The sequence below is a fragment of the Canis aureus genome, chromosome 6 (genome assembly GCF_053574225.1).
Source record: "Canis aureus isolate CA01 chromosome 6, VMU_Caureus_v.1.0, whole genome shotgun sequence".
Lineage (NCBI taxonomy): Eukaryota > Metazoa > Chordata > Mammalia > Carnivora > Canidae > Canis > Canis aureus.
In genome coordinates, this window is record NC_135616.1 from 40307945 (window position 1) to 40329263 (window position 21319).

Sequence of the window (21319 nt, forward strand, 5' to 3'; positions counted from 1 at the left end):
CGGGGAGGAGAAGTGCAACCTGCCTCTCCCAGGCTCCAGGCTCTTCTTCACTCGTGTCCTCCAGAGGAACAGTCCAGCTCCCAGGATCAGCAGCAGGACCACAACAACCCGCAGGATGGTGGGTAGTTGGGAGGCATCAGCCTGTCCCTGTGGATCTGCTTCCCTTGCACAGAGAGATGGAGAAGGTTAAGGACAGAGAGGACAGATACCCATTGCCCAGCACGTGGACACGTCTGAAGGCACCTGCTCAGAAGCTGAGGAGGGAGCAGCATGGCAGGTGCTTTCACTCAACACTTCCCGAGCTCCTGCTTGAAGCCCGGGTGCTGAGAGGAACAGGACACGGTGCCCACCCCTGAGGACACCTCAGTGGGAGGAGGGTGAGAAGGTGCCAGAAGGAGCCAGCCAGAGCCATCCCAGGGCACAGGAGCTCCCAGCCTGTACACACGTGGTCAGGGAGGGCCTCCTGGAGGAGGTGATGAGAAACCTCATCCTGAGGGAGGAGTGCAGGGAGCAGACAGGCAGGGTGGGTGCCGCCTTCCAGGAAGGAGGGCCATGAACAGGGAGGGGGGCACCTGCCAGCCCTGGAGCTCCAGAACCCACTGGGGCAGGTGGGAGGGGGACCAAGAGGGAGGAGCCAGGTAGGAGGATGCGAGGGAGGCAGGGGCCTCTTTCCAGAGGGTCCACTGTGTCCCTGAGCGATTAGTTTCCCTGGGATCGGGGATACTGAGGCAATGGGCCCCCAGCAGCTGGTGGAGGAGGTGGGAGGGCCGAGGGGGCACACGGGGCACCGGGTCTCTCATTCACTCGGGGAAACACAGACTGTGAGCAAACAGCCCGGGGCCGAGCTGGGACAGGAATTCAAGGAGAAGCAGACGTGGCCGCTGCCGTCCAGGGCTTGGGGATGCAGAGGAGGCTCATCCTGGCGCAGAGCCTCACTCTCAGTGTGGGGGCCCCTGGCGGCTCCTGAGAGGACGCAGGTGTGAGGGCAGGACGGCAGCAGCTCCTGCGGGGCCTGAGCCCCTGAGGCCCAGACCCCGGGGTCAAACTCTCTTCATGCTTGACCTGCCCCCAGCGGCGGCCTCGGGGAATGCTCGGGTGTCAGGGCCCAAAGCCAGCTGGAGCCAAGGGGTCCCTGGATGGGAGTAGGGGGAGTGAGGATCCTGACCTGGAAGGGCTGAGGGCAGAGGGAGGAGCCTGACCAGAGGCTGGGGGCTGAGGACAGCAGGACACATCCGGGACCCAGGCCAGCAGGTGGGGTGACCTGTGCCTGTGAGCCCAGAATCAAGCAGAGGAGCCCCCGGCCCTGAATCCTGAGAGAGTCACTGGCTCACATCCCCTCAGCTGGCACAGACCCCTGACACCCCCCAACTCCCCTCCTGAAAACCACCGTGGACACACAGGGAATGATGGGTGAGGGTGGGCAGAGGTCCCTGCTGGGTGCTGCCTGGACCAGCAGGGGTGAGGGTGGGGGGAGAGGAGCCTGGGAATGGCACCCAAGGGCAGAAGCAGGTGGATGTGCCTGCCAGACACTGGATGGGGTGACCAGGTGGCGGGTGGTGCCATAAACATGGGGAGAGACAGGAGAATCCTCACCCAGGGCTGCCTGAGCCCCGGGAGCCCCTCCCCTCTGCAGGATGCACTCACCGTGGCCACAGATGTCCCCAAGGTCCAAGGTGGCAGTTTCCTGGTCCCCCTGGTTGCTGAGCACATAGGTGAGGCTGGTGCTGGGCAGGCTCAGGGGCAGGCTCAGAGCCAGGGTCCAGGGGTTGGGGGCTGCTCCTAGGGCCCCTCCTTGCAGGAAATGTTGTGTGAACTTCTACATCTGTGGAGGTTTAGAGCTGGACCACTGGAGTTCGAGTGTGCTGCCTCTGGCTGGTGCTGAGAAGGACTGGGGGAAGGGGCGGGAGAACCATATGTGTGGTTCTCCTGTGGGTTTCCGGATCCTGGTAGGTGATGAATGTTCCCAACCATGGCCCTGTGCTAACCCTCAGAACCTGCAGGTGTCTTAGATTTCGTGAATGAGGTCTGAGGCTGCTAACCAGCTAAAAACTAAACCGGAGATGGTTTGGATGCTTCAACGGGCCCCATGTGATCATAGGGTCCTCCCAAGTGAAAGGAGGCAGAAGAGGAGGTCCGAGGTACCCAGTGCCAGAGCTATTCATCCCAGCAGTGCTGTCTGTGAAGGTGGAGGAAGGGGCCTCGACCCAAGTGATGCAGGTGCCACCAGGAGGGAGGACAGGAAAAGAAATGTATTCTCAGGAATCCTGGGTGGCGCAGCGGTTTAGTGCCTGCCTTTGGCCCAGGGCGCGATCCTGGAGACCCGGGATCGAATCCCACGTCAGGCTCCTGGTGCATGGAGCCTGCTTCTCCCTCTGCCTGTGTCTCTGCCTCTCTCTCTCTCTCTGTGTGACTATCATAAATAAATACAAATTAAAAAAAAAAAAGAAATGGATTTTCCCCGGAGCCTCCAGAGAGGAGCACAGCCCTGCCCACACCCGGACCTCAAGGCACAGGCTCTGGGGTCTGACTCCTGCCCAACAGCACAGTAGGACCCTCAGGTGTGTGGTGAGCCCCTGAGGTGTCCTCACCCGTCCCAGCGGCACAGACAGCTAAGGGACAGACTGAGGACCCTGAGTCCTGTGGGGACTGTAGTGTTAAGGCAAAATCCCCACTTCCCCCCACGGGAGTTCCCCTCCCAAAGCACCAAAGTGATTCCATCCCTGGGGTGACTCTCAGCTCTGCCTGCATTTGTGGCGAACACCCTGCATCTGATTCCAGGGGAGAAGAGAGAGTCTGAAGGCTGGGGTCTGGGGGGAGCCCTGTGAGCCGGGCGTGGGGACCCTCCAGGGACAGAGGAAGGAGGTGAGCTCTGGGGCTGGGGGAGGGGCCTACACACCATACACAGTCAGGTGGAAATCCTGGTCGTATTGTCTTCCTCTGGAGTAGAAGCCCCGAGCCCGGTACAGCCCAGTGTCCTCCGGGGTCAGGTTGTTCATCCTCAGGGTCGTAATGTTGAGCACACGGACCCTCTTCTGGAACTTGTCCTGGAAGTTGACCCATTCTGGATCGCGTGCTCCAGGGGAGACCTGCAGCAGGGTTGTGTACTTTGCCCCGGAGAGGATCCCCCAAGTCACCTTCTCCAGCTCGACTCCTGCAGGCAAGTCTGGGTTTCTGAGCACTTGAAACAACACAGAAGCTCCTTGCATCCCCTTCAGAGAAACAGGGTTTCCAGAATCCTCAACTCCAGAACCGTGGGCTTCAGAACCCTGGGTGCCAGTGCTGCAGACGCCTAGGGCAGAGGGCACAGGAAGTGAGGGTGGTTTCCAGGAGGAATGAAGGAGAAAAGCCCAGAACCCATCTTGCCATTAAATCCCTCCCATGTGCTCCGTGACTCCTGGAAGGCAGGAGAGTGCGTGAGTGTGAAGCGATGCTGGAATCATTCCTGTCCCAGGGCAGCGTCCCCTTGACCAGGTCGTGTGACCTCGATCACCTGCAGGGTCCTGACCCCCAACAGGGAGAGGATGAAGTACATGGGATCAGACCAACAGATATGGTACATTTTCGGTCCGTACTGAGAGCATTTCTGTAGGAGGCAGCTGCTCAAGGTGCTGCAGAGACCCCTCCTGCCCACAGGCCCTGGAGCCCTCCCGTGGGGTGGGGGCTGCATCACGGAGTCCGTCTGGGAAGCAGGGAGCAGCTCAGGTGGTGGACGGCCCTCAGGAACAGCGGGTCACACAGAGGGGACTTCTGTCTTGCTGTCACCCTGTGTCCTTGCTGGGCTTAAACCCTCTGCCGTGTTGGGGGCTGCCCTGGGGAGAGGCCCACATGGGGAGGTGTGAGGTTCGCCTCTGGTAACAGTAGGCAGGGGTGAGGCTTCTGTTCAGCAGTCATAGGAAGTGCACACTATCAGTCCGTGCCCGAGGGACACTGGATACACCCTCCTGGTGACCCTGTCCCCTGAAGCTCCAGCCCCTGGGAACTGAACTTCTGTCCCAGAGGCCCTGAACCTGATGACCAGCTGAGTCCCCCCCTAGATTATGACCTGTGCCAGCTGGGAACCTGCATCTGCCCTGTGTCAAGGGGCCAAGGGAGGGCTGGTCCCACCCTAGAAGGTGAGAGCTGAGTAGCTGATGAAGCTGGTCCCTGTCCCCACCCCTCCCCGGGCACGCCCACAGTCAGGCTGTGCTAGGCTGCCTTGTTGTCACACACACACAGTCCAGGAGATCAGGGTCTAAGGACCAGGGGTTTCACCCCATAGAGGGAGGGACCTGTCCCCCTAAAGGAGGCTCTACCCCCTGGGAGCTGCACCCTTGGGGCTCCAGCAGGGAAGGCAGACAGTGGAGTCAGCCCTGGGATGTCTGCATCTGTCCAGGAGTCTCTGCTCCTGCTTGTTGGCCAGCACTCGTTCCCCTGACCGGCTAACTTCCAGGGACCAGAGAATGTGGGGTTGCCAGTGATCGTTGGGTGAGCTCTGCTGTGCCTGCCTCCAGGACAGGGTGTCCCCAGCCGGACCCCAGGAGGCCTGGAATGTCCTTCCTCGATCACACTGCTGCAGAGCACTGAGCAGGGGACACAAACCCCTCAGGCCCCCCTCCAGAGCCCCATCTGCCCCATCCCTCACAGACCCAGGGATCTCACAGTCTCTGTCCTTCAGGGGACACGGGTAGGACAAGATGGGGATGTGCACAGATCAAATTGTCCTGAAAAAAAGAACAAGCTGCTCCCTGCGGCAAGTCAAGATGCCTGGGTGTCTGCCAGAGCCGCCTCCAGCCCAGTGGTTCGGCTCCAGAACCACCGCTTCTAAGTCTAGGCCAAGCCCCCCGCAGCCCTGTGCCGGGTCCTCTCCCAGGCCCACCCTGGCTGCGCGGCCCTGCAGGGTGTCCTCCGCACACAGCCCCGTGGCCTCCCCGCCGGCCTCACGCCCCGCCCCTGCGCCCCTCAGATGCTCTGCTCACCCCCATCCCACCTAGATAGGACCCAGCACCCTCGGGGCTCGGGCCCTCCCCCACCCCTCTCCCCGCTCCCCCATCACCCGCTCCAGCCCAGCCTGCGGCCGCTCATCCAGCAGCCAGGCTCCCAGCTCCGCACCGTGGCTCCCGGCACCTCTGCCTGCAGCGTCCTTCCTGGACCTACACGGTTCCCGCTCACACCTGCTCAGCCTCTGCCACTGGCCCCCTGCCCAGGGAGACCCACCTAGAACAGCAGCTCCCCTGCCTGACGCTGCTTCTCTTGGGTCACCCACTGGCACCACCTGACCTTATACATCTACTTGGTCCCTAGTTTATTTCCAGTGTCTCCCCCTAAATACAAGTACCCGGGGCTGGGAATTAATTTTGTTCACCTGTGGGCCCAGCACTGAGTACCATAGTGAGCACTCCACAAACAGGCTGTGGAGGTGGGATCGCCAGAGGGGAAAGCCGGGATTCCAGAGGGAGACCACCTATCTGGCCTCAAGTCCCAGCTCTGCCCTTACAGGCTTCGGGATCTTGCAGATCTCAGAAGAGTGTCGAGCCTGTAATAAATGCTATAGAGTTTAACTCTTCTAAAATTATAGATTAAGATGCTATCCTTGATCAACAAATAGGCTGTATATCTGTTAGTTGGCGGGAAGAGGGTGAGAGAGAGGCATGGAAGAGAGGAAAATCCTCATCTCTCTGATGGAAAGTACATGGTGAAAATACTGAATGTGAAATTCAGTATTTGAAAATACTAATCTGAAAATACTAATGTGAGAACATTATTTTTTGAAATCAATTTTTTTAGAAACATAGAGGTAAATGCCCTAAGAAATAGTTAATATTGCAAGTGATTGTCCTCAGGGAGGCGTGCAGGCTCCCGCTCCACGGGAACCCTCGGGCACAGGTCCCCCCCCTGCCCACATCTCTGAGATCAGGACCCTCGTTTGCATTGATGTTACCTAGTGGTACAGACAGTCCTGAGGCAGCAGGTCATCCGCGCGGTGTAGCTGTGATAAAACACAGCGGCCCCTGGGAACTGGGAGCACATGGGACGGGCTCCCCTGGAGCAGGGGGCTGCGGACACGGGGGGAAGGAGGCTCTGTGCTGGAAACACTTGCCCCCACTTTCAATCATGTAACATGAGCTTCATCGTCAGGAGCTCCTGCCAGAGGGAACAGGGCACGTTATTTTCTCAGTGACAATGATTTTTTAAAATTAAGTTTGCCAGCTTCAGACTCCTTTTTTTGAAGTAGGCCCTACGTCCAGTGTGGGCTCGAACCCACCACCCAGATCTAGAATCACCCCCTCTTCTGACGGAGCCAGCCAGGCCCCTGGACCCCCTCTATAAATTAGGTATGGCTTGTGAGGACATAAAGCAGGCACCGATTCCTCTGGATTTGCATTTAACTCTGTGAGCAGCTTGATGAGGTCAGTCCCGTCAGCGACCACACTGGACTCAGCAGAAGGAGGCACAGAGAGGCTGGGTGACTTGCCCGGGGTCACAGAGCCCTGAGGGGAGGTCAGGAGGGGTCACAGCTGTGAGCGCTCATGTGGGGACCAGGCAGGGGGGGATTCTTCAGGGTCCCCAGGTCGTGGTCCCTCCTCCCAGAGTGTCTCCACCTGCCTGACCTGGTGACCGCCCACTCCTCAGAACAGAAAGCAGCCCAGAGAGCTGAATCTGCAGGGAGGGACAGGGTGACAGGCAGCTCACTGGGGACTGCGCTGTGCTGCTGACTTGGGCAGTGTTCTCGGTACCTCAAGGACTGCTCAAGGCCCAGGGTCCAGAATTCGCTCAGGGCCACATGTGTCCCCGAATGCCTGCCACCCCAGGAAAGCCTGTCCCACCCCACTCCCCAGGTGCTCTGTCCACTGGTCTCTAGGTCGGTGTCAAGGACTGAGGGGGCTCCTCTGTCCTCCTGAGGATGTTTCAACCCAGACACCTGCATCCAGAGCTTGGTCGCAGACTTAGGAATCTCAAAGGTTCCCCCATTCCCAATGGTACCCCAGCCCACTCCCAGCCCCAAACATCCGGGACCCAGCCCATTTCAGGTGAGGCTGCCAGACCCCGCCCTAACTGTGAGCCAGCACCCCTCCTACATCAGAACCTCCACCTGGATGGCTCCCCTGGGCTCCTACCCTCCAGGTGGGCTCCTCATCCTGAGCTCCTGACTGCACCTTTATGTCTGTACCGCTGCCCCCTTGTCCACCTGTGACCCCTCCCAGTCACCCTGGCGCTCCCCACCCGGGACCCCCCTGGTGGTGTAGGAGCCAAGGGAGAGGCTCCGTGGCTCCGCCCTCCGGGCAGCACCTGAGCCCCCCAGGCCTCCCTGAGCACCTCCCAGCCACCGGACCCCACCCCACTCCCGCCCTGAGCACCGGGCACCACCGCCACCTGGCGGCCGCCGACCCAACTGCCATGGAGACGTCCTGCCAAGAAACCTCCCAGCTCAGTCAGCTCACCTGCAGGCACAGGGCAGGAGCGCCTACTGTGTGCACGCGGGGCGGGGGGAGCACAGGCAGGAAGCAAAGTCTTTGTCCTGGAGGGACCCACAGGCTCGCACATCCCTTCAGGGGAGGGCGTAGAGCCTCCATCCAGAGGCTCCTGGGCATTTGCTTTCATCCAGGGAAGAGCAGCACAGGTGGACTAGATCTCAGCAGGAAGGTGGCTCCAGGGGTGAGGGGCTGGATGCACAGGGACACCAGGAGGGACGGAGCTGCAGGCATGGGAGGACATGTGGCTCAGGCCCTGTGGCTGGGTCTCTGCTCCTGACTGAGGCCCAGGCAGCTGTGACCAGAGGAGGCTGCTCCAGGGGCGGGGGGATTCCTGCTCCGGAGTCTGCATGAGCACCTCCAAGGGTGTCAGCAGATGCCCTGCAAGGGCCCTGAGTTCACTGCAAATGAGAAAACAGGCTCCTTATGCATGATTGATCCCCAGGAGTGACAGCCTGGTAGGAGGCATGGGGGAGGGAGGGAGCCCGAGGACTCCTTGCTGGGTCCAGGCCTCTCCTCACAGGCCTCCAGGGGGTCAGGGAGGTGGGACCCTCACATGGGGGAGGGGAGCCAGCAGGACAGAGGAGAGACAGCCCAGTCCCTCGAGGTCCATCCAGCTCCCTAATCCAGAGCCAGAGTGTGGCCTCCCTGAGTGTGGGGATGGTGGGTCACAGGGCTCTGAGGACAGGTGTCTGAACACCCGGGTGACAGCATGACTCATCAGCTGCCAGGTCCTGGTCTCTCATCCTGAGAACAAGTCCAGAGGGTAGAGGGGAGCCCCAGGAAAGCCCACAGGAGGGAGACAGAGCCAGGCCATGCTGACCCAGGTTCAGGCCAGGAAAACTGGCCCCCGGGTGCCAGGAATGTGGGCAGATCCGGGTCAGAGGCCCCATGAGCATCATGAACACGCACACCAGCAGCAGGACCACGACCTCCCTCCTCCCAGACTGTGGGTCTCTGACTGCCTGGAGGTGACGTCAGGGGCCTCCCCAGGAAATCCAGGCTCCTGAGCCCAAGGACAGACTTTCCATCCTGTGTCCTCAGGCTCCACACGGGCCTCCAGGCAGTGGGTGCTGATGCCCATGTGCTGATGTGAGGCCGATTCTGCTTCCAAAAGCTTTGGGGTGGAATTGGGACAATCCTCCTCTGGACACTCAGCTAGATGTAAGAAACTCACCGCACCCGGAACACCCTGGGATTCCTCCACAGGCATCACCAGAGATGAAGGGCCTCAGGTTCTGCCCAGACTTACCCTGTCAGATGTTCTAGACTCCAGGCCTGGCTCGGGGCCCTGCCTGCTGAACTCTGCTCCTCACATTCCCTCGGCCCAGCTCCCAGATGTCCTGCCAGAGAAGGCCTCATGCTCCTGCCACCCGTGTCCTAACCCAGTGAGCACCAGCTTCCCTCCTGCCCAACACGAGAAGTAAAACAGACCGGAGTGGGAGGGGGGAGCTCAGGGATTATGTCCTGGGACAGGTGCAGTGATAGAGGCTCAGTGACCAGACAGCAGTGTGGACAAGGGAACCAGGGTTTGCTGGACGTTCAGACCCAGGGTGGAGGAAAAGATGAATCCAGGGTGACGTCCAGGTGTTTCGCTGAGGCATCTGGGAGGATACTGTGGGTGGACTGAGCAGTAAATACCAGTAAAGCCTGGGGAGGAACAGGTTTGGGTTGAGGAGATGGAGGTCAGGAAGGGGGTGTGCCACGTGGTCACTTTGGTTTTGAGGAGCAGAAGTTCATGAGGCAGATGTGTGTGGGGATCAAGTCAGGGCTGGAGATGTGGTCTCAGCACAGCCGGGTTCCCTGAGCCCTGGGATTCGTGCAGGTCACCCAGGAAGGGACTGTGGGGAGGGGGGAACTGTGGACTTGGTGCTAACCAGCAGAGGATGAGGTGCCACTGAGGCAGGATTTCATCCTCCAGACAAAACCCCCTGACGTAGGAGACAGTAGGGTCTCCCACAGCAATGTTGGGTGCTGAGCAGGCACCTGCATGATCAAAGAAGAGGCAGGTGGCCCGGGGGCAGGACAAGGTGGGACTGACGGAATATCTAGAGACCAACAAGGTAGTGAAGGCGCAGGCAGGAGCTCCCCCAGCAGGCAGGTGACAGGTGCACCTACGGGTCTGTCTGTGTCTGTCTGTCTCTCTCATATGAAGTAATTTATGAGGCGAGGACACACAGACTACAGAAGAGATTCTTTGCTCTGAACAGGGATGAGTTCCAGCTCTCAGGAAAACTGAGAACAGCCACTAGAGGGAAGGTGGGGCCACAGTCCTTGTGGGATCCAGGCTCCTGGTGTTCATGCTCCACGTGAACGTCTGGACACACGAAACATACAGGAGGAGGACCCAGTCCAATCCCATGAAAGGCTGGGGGAGAGCTTGCATTCTGGAGGCTTTTGCCACAATCCTGGGTCCTGCCTGGCGGACAGGAGCACACATATGTCCAGGGCTACTTCCTCACAGACCTCAAGGACCTACACTTTAATACAATGATGTGATGTCATAAAGTTCGATTGTTTTAAAAAGCATCTTTTCATATTTTTAAAAATATTTATTTATTTATTTCAGGGAGTGGGAGAGAGAGCACAATAGGGGGAGGGGGGAGGGAAGGGACAAGCAGACTCTCCCTGAGTGGGGAGCCCAGTGCGGGGCTCAATTCCAGATTCCTGAGATGATGACAGGAGACGATGTCAGTTGCTTAACCTAATGAACCACTGGGCGCCTAATCCTTTAATTGCTTAATTAATTATGATAGCCTCCAGACCAAACATGGACTTGAACCCCAACCCTGAGATCAAGGGTGAGGTGCTCTACAAACTGAGCCAACTGAAAGTCCTAGAATTTATCCTTTGAAATAAACCACAGTACCTCAATTCAGTCAACTTTGATTTTTATAAAAGTGAGTCATCGTGGGGGCGCTTGGGTGGCTCAGTCGGTTAAGCATCTGCTTACAGCTCAGGTCGTGATCCCAGGGTCCTGGGATGCAGCCCCCTGTGTTGGGCTCTCCCCTCAGGGGAAGTCGGCTTCTCCCTCTTCCTCACCCCCACATGCTTGTTCTCTCTCTCCCTCAAATAAATAAAATCTTTACAAAACGAGTCCATGATGAAGCCAGCACTGCCATATTCTGCTTGACACCAAGTCGTGTTCCGGAAAGAGTCTCGTGGTCAGTGTTGAAGGACAGAAAGGCCATCGAGCCCAGGGCCAGCGGGCCCAGGCACGCCTGTGCCGCCCCCAGCTCGGGGCTCCGGGCCGCCCTCCGCCCTCAGGCTGCCGCAGGCTCTGAGGGAGAAACAGCCCTGGGACTAGGGCCGCCCTGAGCGAGCAGCATTGGTGAGCAGCACCGGGGGGCGGCAGCTGAGAAGGGGGAGCCAGCAGAGGACAGATGCATCCTCACACACGCTCCATCCGTTCGCTTTCGCAAACCAAGTCAGGAAGCAGGAACTTTACAGGCTCAGAGAGTCTCTGCGGGAGGAGAGTCGACCAGGACCCAGCGTCGGTCCGTCCCACTGATGCCCTCGAACGTGGAGGTTCAGAAGGGAGCCACGTGGCAGAGGGAGTGGAGGTGCCCGAGGCTCCTGGGTCCCCCCACTGCACCTGGATGGGGGCGCAGTGGAAGGACTGATCCACTGAGAGATTTATGGAGCCTCAGGTCTCATCCCCTGGGTTTGTCTGCATCGTGGAGCATTGAGGTTCCCTTCCTGCAGCCTCTAAGGTGGACGGTCAGGGCCGCAGCTCTCGGGGACCACGGCTCTGGCCTTCCCGGGGACTCGGCTCCTCTCGTGTCCTCAAGCCTCCGTCCCCTGCCTCTGGGTGTGGGGCAAGTGAAGAGCCAGGCTGTGGCTGGGCCCCGGCTCCAGGGCACACGTGTGTCCCTGTCTCTCATCCGTTTTCCTCTTTCGCCTCTGGCTGTTTTACTATTGCAAACGGCATTAAAAAAAAACAAAAAGTTACTCTGCTCTGAGGAAGAGTGCACGGGTGGCTCGTCCCCAGGGAAGGTCTCTAGAGTGCAGGGGAAAGTCCTACTGAGACCCCAGGACATCCTTCCCGGAGGCAGGAGAAGGAGGGAGGCAGGTGTCAATCAACACAGCCTGTTAAAAGCTAACTGGTAGGACCCAGAAACTTCCATTTCTTCCTGAACAGTAGGAGGCTCTGCCATTTGCGGCAGGACAGGACAGAAGGGAGCTTTGCCAGGACTCGGGACAGACAGCCGAGGGCTGGGGAGCCGCGCCCTGGCGCCCCGATCCCCGGGCTGGGTCCCGGCCCAGCGCTCCCAGCTGTGCGGCCTCCAGAGTCAGCCCCCAAGGCCTCCTTCTACTGACCCGACCCTGCGCACAAGACCCCCACGTCATGGCGTGTGCACGAGGCCCGGGAGGTCCCAGCCTGCACGAGGTCAGAGCAGTGCGGGCCACAGAGCAGCACGCAGCCGGCGCTGACCGCCACGGACGCATCGCGTCCCTGAATAGCTCTCGGCTCAGCCTGACCGCAGGCTGCTCTTTAGACTGTCCCGGTGGGAGGCTGTGAGTCACAGTGGTGCGTCCAGGGGGGGAGGGTCCGAAGGTAGTTTGCTGTCCTATAGATGAGGAGGAGAGCAGAGTCCATCCAGGGGTGTCCGGGCTGAGGCTGAGCCGACCTGGAACATGTTGGTACCAATACATTGACTCAGTTTCCCTCTTGCTCTACCACTGTGTGTGTCTCATGGTGAACGTGTGCAGAACCACTTAGCATAGACACTAGCTGATGCTTGGACCAGCCAGTCCCTCACCAGAGGAGTCAGAGGAGGAAGAGGTGAGACCAAGGCTGCAGGCATCATGGTCCCAAGACAGGTGTCCCCAGGGGGCCGGATTCTCCTGCTTCTTCCAATTAAATCCTCATCAGGGCCACGCCTGGCCTGCGGACCTCACTGTAGACAGTAGTGAGGGGCGTCTCCCCTTCTAGACGAGCTGCACCCCTACCCTGGAATGCAGACAAAGGGTCCTGTAACAGCAGAGGGACAGAGAGGCTCAGAGGGACCCCCCCCCCAGACCCAGTGCTGCTGACATGACCTCCCCTAATCACTCAGCACTGCATGGGCCCTGAGGTGTATTTTGTAACTAATACTGTGTTGTCTGGAAAGAGTTCCAGGGGCGTCGAGGTCAGACCCTGTGGATGATGGGGATTGACAAGCATATACCCAGGCACACAGGGATGTGGGAGGACTCAGGCTGCCCCCTCTCCCAGCCTCACCTGGTCCCTGCTGTCTCCAGTACCCTGCTGGCTCAGCTCTGCATAGTGGATGCCACCCATTGGGTCCCTGTGCTCCTCCTGGGACCCTGCACCTGGGTCATAAACACAGGGAACTGAACTCTGAGCCCTGGAACCCTATCCCCTCCCCTCCATGACCCCAAGGTTATGGCCTCCCCCACCAGCCTCCTGCAGGGACATCCCCTGAGCAGTAAAGGCAGGAGGAAGGGAGCCCAGGGTCCAGGGGAGGGAGGTGTGTGGGCCCGGGGAGGAGAAGTGCAACCTGCCTCTCCCAGGCTCCAGGCTCTTCTTCACTCGTGTCCTCCAGAGGAACAGTCCAGCTCCCAGGATCAGCAGCAGGACCACAACAACCCGCAGGATGGTGGGTAGTTGGGAGGCATCAGCCTGTCCCTGTGGATCTGCTTCCCCCGCACAGAGAGATGGAGAAGGTTAAGGACAGAGAGAAGGACAGACGCCCATTGCCCAGCACGTACGTGGACACGTCTGAAGGCACCTGCTCAGAAGCTGAGGAGGGAGCAGCAAAGCAGGTGCTTTCACTCAACACTTCCCGAGCTCCTGCTTGAGGCCCGGGGGCTGAGAGGAACAGGACACGGTGCCTACCTCTGAGGACACCTCAGTGGGAGGAGGGTGAGAAGGTGCCAGAGGGAGCCAGCCAGAGCCATCCCAGGGCACAGGAGCTCCCAGCCTGTACACACGTGGTCAGGGAGGGCCTCCTGGAGGAGGTGATGAGAAACCTCATCCTGAGGGAGGAGTGCAGGGAGCAGACAGGCAGGGTGGGTGCCACCGTCCAGGAAGGAGGGCCATGAACAGGGAGGGGGGCACCTGCCAGCCCTGGAGCTCCAACACCCACTGGGGCAGGTGGGAGGGGGACCAAGCAGGGAGGAGCCAGGTAGGAGGGTGAGAGGGAGGCAGAGGCCTCTTTCCAGAGGGTCCAGTGTGTCCCTGAGCGATTAGTTCCCCTGGGATCAGGGATACTGAGGCAGCAGGGCCCCAGCAGCTGGTGGAGGAGGTGGGAGGGCCGAGGGGGCACATGGGACACCGGGTCTCTCATTCACTCAGGGAAACACAGACTGTGAGCAAACAGCCCGGGGCCGAGCAGGGACAGGAATTCAAGGAGAAGCAGACGTGGCCGCTGCCGTCCAGGGCTTGGGGCTGCAGAGGAGGCTCATCCTGGTGCAGAGCCTCACTCTCAGTGTGGGGGCCCCTGGCGGCTCCTGAGAGGACGCAGGTGTGAGGGCAGGACGGCAGCAGCTCCTGCGGGGCCTGAGCCCCTGAGGCCCAGACCCCGGGGTCAAACTCTCTTCATGCTGGACCTGCCCCCAGCGGAGGCCTCGGGGAATGCTCGGGTGTCAGGGCCCAGAGCCAGCTGGAGCCAAGGGGTCCCTGGATGGGAGTAGGGGGAGTGAGGATCCTGACCTGGAAGGGCTGAGGGCAGAGGGAGGAGCTGACCAGAGGCTGGGGGCTGAGGACAGCAGGTGACATCTGGGACGCAGGCCAGCAGGTAGGGTGATGTTGTCCGTGAGCCCAGGATCGAGCAGAGGAGCCCCCGGCCCTGAATCCTGAGGGAGTCGCTGATTCACACCCCTGCTGGTGGCACAGACCCCTGACACCCCTCGACTCCCCTCATGAAAACCACCCTGGACACAGGGAATGATGGATGAGGGTGGGCAGAGGTCCCTGCTGGGTGCTGCCTGGACCAGCAAGGGTGAGGGTGGGGGTAGAGGAGCCCGGGAGCAACACGCAAGGGCAGAAGCAAGTGGATGTGCCTGCCAGACTCTGGATGGGGTGACCAGGTGGCAGGTGGTGCCATAAACAAGGGGACAGACCCGAAAACCCTCACCCAGGGCTGCCTGAGCCCCGGGAGCCCCTCCCTTCTGCAGGATGCACTCACCGTGGCCACAGATGTCCCCAAGGTCCAAGGTGGCAGTTTTCTGGTCCCCCTGGTTGCTGAGCACACAGGTGAGGCTGGCGCTGGGCTGGGTCAGGGGCAGGCTCAGAGCCAGGGTCCAGGGGTTGGGGGCTGGTCCTGGGGCCCCTCCCTGTTCCAGCTCCCTGGGGAGTCCCCTGCTCCTCCAGGACATGGTCAGGTCCTCCCTGGTTCCCGGGGTGTCACACTGCACGGTGATGTTGCACCAGCCTGGGGTGATGGACAGATTCGTGGTCCGGATCTGGGGAAGGGGCAGGGGCTCTGGGGCAGGAGGGACAAGAGGACAGAGTGGCAGGTGGTTAGAGTACATCGCAGCTCAGGCTTTGTCCTGCGGAATCTCCCTGAAGCTCTGGCTTCCTCCCCCTCAGGATGGTGAATGTATTTTACAGATGACCCAGAAGTGACCCAAATATACAACAGATGCCATAAGGTTGGAGCTAGTGAGTTCTACCTTTTGTTATTTTACTGATTGATCAAGTCTTAAAAATCTCCCACAAGTAAATAATTGGTGGGCCCACCTACCCATCCCCATTAATTCTAAGAAAGTGGTGTGTCCTCTAGAAGGAGATGTTTTTTTTAAAAGATTTATTTATTTATTTATGGTAGACAGAGAGAGAGGCGCAGAGACACAGGCAGAGGGAGAAGCAGGCTCCATGCCGGGAGCCTGATGCGGGACTCGATCCCGGGACTCCAGGATCGTGCCCTGGGCCAAAGGCAGGCGCCAAACCGCTGAACCACCCAGGGATTCCCTAGAAGGAGATTTTGAATAGAAGGGTTTGTCCTGGTCTAGACGCTCCCCTGCTTCTCCCACTTGGGTGTTTCCCGGGACCCCACAGCCCATGGTGCAGAAGGCCATTGGCCATATCTGGGAGCCCAGAGATCAGCCTAGGCTCCCAGAGGGAGAGACCATGGTGGGGACACAGTGTGGTCCCTAGGAATGGCCTCCCCGAGTATGGTGGTAACATACACTGAACTTTTGGTTCAGCAGAGGATAAGGGACGGACTCTTAATAGGGCTTGCAAATCTCTGCCTGAGGCTGCAATGCTCCCTCTGCAGCAGGACTCATCCCAGCAGTGCTGGCTGTGCAGGTGGAGAAAGGGGCCACGACTCAGGGGGTGCAGGTGTCACCAGAAGGGGGTCAGTAAGAGAAATGGATTCTTCCGGAGCCTCTAGAGAGGAGCACAGCCCTGCCCATACCCGGACCTCAGGGCATAGCCTCTGGGGTCTGACTCCTGCCCGACCTCACAGTAGGACCCTCAGGTGGGGTGTGGTGAGCCCCTGAGGTGTCCTCACCTGTCCCAGCGGCACAGACAGCTAAGGGACAGCCTGAGAACCCTGAGTCCTGTGGGGACTGTAGTGTTAAGGCAAAATCCCCACTTCCCCCCACAGGGGTTCCCCTCCTGAAGCACCAAAGTGATTCCATCCCTGGGGTGACTCTCAGCTCTGCCTGCATTTGTGGCGAACACCCTGCATCTGATTCCAGGGGAGAAGAGAGAGTCTGAAGGCTGGGGCCTGGGGGGAGCCCTATGGGCGGGGCGCAGGGACCCTCCAGGGACAGAGGAAGGAGGTGAGCTCTGGGGCTGGGGGAGGGGCCTACACACCATACACAGTCAGGTGGAAATCCTGGTCGTATTGTCTTCCTCTGGAGTAGAAGCCCCGAGCCCGGTACAGCCCAGTGTCCTCCAGGGTCAGGTTGTTCATCCTCAGGGTCGTAATGTTGAGCACACGGACCCTCTTCTGGAACTTGTCCTGGAAGTTGACCCATTCTGGATCGCGTGCCCCAGGGGAGACCTGCAGCAGGATTGTGTAGTTTGCCCCGGAGGAGATCCCCCAGGTCATCTTCTCCAGCTCGACTCCTGCAGGCAAGTCTGGGTTTCTGAGCACTTGAAACAACACAGAAGCTCCTTGCATCCCCTTCAGGGAAACGGGGTTTCCAGAATCCTCAACTCCAGAACCATGGGCTGCAGAACCCTGTGTGCCAGTGCTGCAGACGCCTAGGGCAGAGGGCACAGGAAGTGAGGGTGGTTTCCAGGAGGAATGAAGGAGAAAAGCCCAGAACCCATCTTGCCATTAAATCCCTCCCATGTGCTCCGTGACTCCTGGAAGGCAGGAGAGTGCGTGAGTGTGAAGCGATGCTGGAATCACGCCTGTCCCAGGGCAGCGTCCCCTTGACCAGGTCATGTGACCTCGCTCACCTGCAGGGTCCTGATCCCCAAAGGCAGAAGGAAGAAGTGCAGGGGACTCTGACAATAGGTCTGGCATATTTTCAGTCCCTACCAAGAGCATTTCTGTAGTAAGGAGTCGCTCACGGGGCTGAGGATTCCCTTCCTGGCCTTGACCCAGTCCCTGTGGCTTCCCTCCAGGCCTGGGGATCCCACTTGGGGCCCAGCACCCCTTATGCACCAGGCCTTAGGTCCCAGGACAGGTGTCTGCTCTGTTCCTGGCTCAGGCCAGCCCTGACGCTGACAGGTGATTCCGCCTCAGCCTCCTGGGGCTCCCCATGTGTTCTCTCCATCCACACTCACTGCCCTCTGACACCCTGTGCAGGAAGAGGTCTGGTGCTGACATGCAGTCCTGTAGAGGCCATGCCCTGGGGTGCAGGAGGAACTCCGACACGGCCACACACGGCCACTGGAACAGGAAGGTGATACTGCTACCAGGTCCTTCTTAGCAGGTCAGGACCCCAAGCCATGGGTCCCCAGAGCACGGCGCTCCATCCGTCTCACCTGAACCTGAGTTGGCCAAACCTTGATCTGGACTCTCAGCCTCCAGAACCGGGAGACAGGAGGAGTCTGGCCTTTAAGCCTCCTAATCCACAGGTTCTTGTTTCGGCAGCCCCAGGAAACTGAGGCAAGAGCCTGGGCAGCGCGGCCCCCACCCCACGTGGACCCGGCGCAATGTCTGGGGATCCAGCCTGGGCTCTTGGGCAGCAGGACCTGCAGGCGCAAGCTCAGGGGTGAGACAGGCCTGGGCTCCAGTGCAGGCCCGCCCCTTACTGGCTGAGCACCTTGGGCGACGTCCTCAACTGTCTCAGTCTTGAGGACCCACCAGGGAACCTCGGGGACAGAGCTGTGGGTCCATGAGGCTCCTGCTTGGGTTCCCTGTGACCACAGGTCCAAAGCACCCGCAGTGAGTGTTTCCTGGTGGTCGTCGTCACTGTCCCAGGGCCCGGCTGCTGCGGATTGTACAGGCAGCTGGTCCACCTGCCGCGGGCTGGGCCTGAGACCAGAGGTTCCCCGAGCCCGGGATCCCCGGTCCCAGCATCTCAGCCCCTGAGGGCTCCTGCTCCAGGCACCTGAGAGTGGCCCCAGCTGCACTCCTCCCCATAATCCTTAGCTCCCCCCACCCCAACACCCGGGATCTAACTTCTCACCCTTTGCCAAATGGATGAGAGAAAAGTCTAGCACCTGATATTGTACCGAGCATTTCTCCTGAACCTGAGCCTGGTCACCATGCCCTCCGACTGCTGATCTTTTCTGGCCCCTGTCAGCTTTCCGCTCATATCCTTGGCCTCTGCTTGGATTTTTCCTAATAGTTTCTATGACTAAGACTTATTTTAAGAAGATTAGCCTGTTTCCCATCACAAGGTATAGAAAAATTTTCCAGTTTGCTTTTCAACTTTCTCTCTGAACTATTGGGCCTGCAAGTGTCCCTTGAAGCTAAACGTATGAACCATTTTAAGTTTCCTGGTTTAATCTTGTATAAAAAGATCACCCCCCATCACATGGGTGTTCCTAATTCCCTCTTGTTTCCTTCTAGAACCTTCTCCATATCACTGTTGGTGTGTGAACCTGACTCACGGGGAGTGTGTCTGGGTCTCTGACCGGGAGGTCTAGTGCAGCAGGGCGGTCAGCAGCCTGGACGGGAGGATCCAGGAGGAGGGAGACCATGTCCTCTGTTCCCTTGAGCCTGTGGACGTGCACGGTCCTGTGACCTCCCTACCCTTAGCCTTCCCTCTGGGACGAGGACATCATCGCAGTGCTGCCCTCACAGGAGGAGTGCTAGGATTTCAGGGGAGGAAGCTTTCCCACCCCTGTGGGCTGTTTTCATGACCATGATGGTGACTCTCGACCAAGCAACCATGGATCTGCCTGGACTTCCCAGGTCCCAGACTGGAGTCGAGGTGTCCCCCTAGTGGCCCCTGTGTGGGGTCCTCCTGAGATCAGGGATGGGCCCTCGGGTCTAGACATCCATGGAACAATCCCACAGGAGGCGTCGGGGAGTCACAGTCAGGCCAGGGCCTTCCTGACTGAGAGTAAAGTTGTACCTGTATACACAGCTGCTGGCTTCGATGGCCGCTGTCACGTCCCTGTCACCAGGTGTGAGAGCACCCCTAGGTCCCCACACTGGGAGCAGTCTGGCTCCTTCAAGGTGTCGGCACAGCCCACTCAGGAGCAGAGGCAGGGACAGCAGAGGGCCAGGGGATCGTCAGGGAGCCTTGGAGACATCACCCCTCTCTCCTTGGAGGGCTGAGGATGTGACCCAAAGAGGCCTGGGCTCTGGGTTCTAAGGGTCCCAAAAAGGTTCCCTGGGTGTCAGCCCCTGTCAGGCCTGGGACTAGGACAGGACAGGAGGACAACAGGGAGCAGAGGCTCGGGGAACCCCCAGGACAGTCCCGACCAGGGGGAGACCCCTAGTCCCAGGACATCACAGCTGGAGGGGCTTCCAGGGGACCTTTCTCAGAGGAGAGGCTCCCTCGGGGTGAACCTGTGCAGGTCACACAGGGCAGAGCCAGACCTGGAGCTGGATTCCCTATCCCCACACCCATGTTTCCTCCTGTCTTGCCCTGCACCCTCCCCCTCCCCTGCCCTGCCCTGGAGCTCCTCCCTCCCAGCACTGCTGTCTGGTCAGCAGGTCTGAGCAGTTCTGGGTTTCATGCCCCAGCTATTGTCCTGGGAGAAGAGCCTCCAATACCTGGGGGACTTTCTCAGGGTAAGCGCGTTGGGGAGTTTCGGGTTATCTGGCACCTGCTAGAAAGGGGGGAACCCGGGAGAGAGGAGGTCAGCCCTCAGGCTCAGGGGAGGGGCTGCCCAGAACCTGGCCGGGGAGCCTCAGCTTGAGGATGCTGGAAGCCCACTCAGGACGGGAGGAGGCTCCAGAGCTCTCAGACCTGCAACAGGTGCTGATCCCAGAGAGGACAGAGGCCGGGGGCGGGTGGCTGTGCGCTCGCGGGGCAGAGTTCATTTCAGTAAGACGGAATTTAATTTTCAGCCTCAAAATAAAAATGTGTCCATTTTCTTCCCTTCTTCCTTGCTTCCATCCTCCTTCCTTCTTTCTTCCCTTCTCTTTCTCTCTCTCTCTTTCTTTCTTTCTTTCTTTCTTTCTTTCTTTCTTTCTTTCTTTCTTTCTTTCTCTCTCTCTCTCTTTCTTTCTCTTTCTTTCTTTCTTTCTTTCTTTCTTTCTTTCTTTCTTTTTTTCTTTCTTTCTCTTTCTTTCTTTCTTTCTTTCTTTCTTTCTTTCTTTCTTTCTTTCTTTCTTTCTTTGTCTCTTTACCAAATTTACAACCCAGAGGAATTAAAACAGAATTTAATATCATTTCTCATATGTCTCCAGTTAAATAAAACAGAAAAGAGAGAAAGCCCACATGTTACTGACAGAAAGTTATTTCCGTAAAGAATCTCAATGTCCTGCAAAGCTAAGTTTGTAATGAGTAAACACCCTGTTTACAGATGCCCCGGGATTCCAGAATTTCCCAAGAACCTGAGCAGCTCACAGAGGGGCTCGTACACTCAAACAAACATTACAGGCAATAAAATCATCCAAACTGTCTGAGAATTCACAATTCTCCAGATCTTAGTTTTTTGTCGTTTGTTCTTATTTCCTTTGTTGCGTAGAAGCAGGTGGTCTGATGACGTAAGAACTGGAAAATCCCACTCTGGTTAGCACTAGTGTTCCGTCAGACCAGTTCAGGGCCCCCTCTGCTTCCCTCCTGACCCCCCAGGGCACCCCCACCGGGAGCCCCTGTCCTCAGTCTCCTGTTCCAGGCACAGTCTCACATGCAGCAGGGGCACAGACCCCTTGAATTCTGGAGGCCGCCTTTCCTTCCTTTTCCAAGAGAATGTCACCATAGTCAGGCCTCATGTCGCCCCAGGAGCCAGAGGACACCTGCTTTCTTCTCCAGCTCAGCCCTGGGCTCTGGGTTGGCCCTGCCCGGGCACAGCAGCTGCAGGGGCTGCCCGGTCCCCTGAGCATCGCAGGCCAGGGGGTGCCTGTCCCTACTCTGGGTCCCCGCAGCCCCTGCTTGATCTCCTCCATCCCACTCCCCAGGGGGCTATTGGCTCTCCTGGCCTCACCCCTGCTGGGGGTTCCATCCTGCAGCCAGGCAGCCAGGGTCAGGGCTCCCAGCCTGGCCTCCGCCAGAAGCTCCTGTGTTCATTCCGCTGCCCCCGGGGCTGGAAACCAGACGCACCGCGTGTGCTCCATATCACAGGGCTGCTTCCTCTGCTCCTCCCCAGAGACACCAGACAGCCCCGCAGCTCCTGCCTCCCTGCCCTCCCGGGGGTCCTCCCTCCCCGGGAGCCCGGGCCACTCACTGAGGAGGAGGAGGGTGAGTCCCAGGAGCCAGGAGGCCCCGCCCAGGTGGGGGTCCCCTGAGCAGGAGCCCATGGCAGTCTGCCTCCCGCTGACTCCACCAGGGTCTATGAGGTTGCAGAGGAATCATCAGCACTCAAATGCAAGAGTAGTTGAAAAGCTGGTCTCAGA

The 21319-nt window shown here is 59.1% G+C and overlaps 1 protein-coding gene and 1 long non-coding RNA gene across 2 annotated transcripts; both read right to left on the bottom strand.

The window, feature by feature from the left end:
• Positions 1-10322: 10322 nt before the first annotated feature.
• LOC144315175 (uncharacterized) lies at positions 10323-12766 on the bottom strand. Its single transcript, XR_013380935.1, has 2 exons — positions 12673-12766; positions 10323-12402 (listed from the first exon to the last, which is right to left on the bottom strand). It is a non-coding gene; the product is annotated as an uncharacterized LOC144315175 (long non-coding RNA).
• Positions 12767-13227: 461 nt separating this feature from the next.
• LOC144316544 (SLAM family member 8-like) lies at positions 13228-21290 on the bottom strand. The gene is made up of 5 exons (XM_077902561.1): positions 21151-21290; positions 16219-16611; positions 14582-14878; positions 13816-13904; positions 13228-13263 (listed from the first exon to the last, which is right to left on the bottom strand). Exons 1-5 carry the CDS (start codon positions 21221-21223, stop codon positions 13228-13230), a joined length of 888 nt encoding a protein of 295 aa, XP_077758687.1. The 5' UTR covers positions 21224-21290.
• Positions 21291-21319: the final 29 nt, after the last annotated feature.

What these genes read in the sequence shown, in the direction of transcription:
- LOC144316544 (XM_077902561.1), bottom strand. Translation starts at nt 21,223, where the DNA reads ATGGGCTCCTGCTCAGGGGACCCCCACCTGGGCGGGGCCTCCTGGCTC. An exon ending in ACTCACCCTCCTCCTCCTCA is followed by an intron (nt 16,612 to 21,150) that starts GTGAGTGGCCCG and finishes CCTCTGCCCTAG; the next exon opens with GCGTCTGCAGCACTGGCACA. An exon ending in TTTCCACCTGACTGTGTATG is followed by an intron (nt 14,879 to 16,218) that starts GTGTGTAGGCCC and finishes CTCCTGCCCCAG; the next exon opens with AGCCCCTGCCCCTTCCCCAG.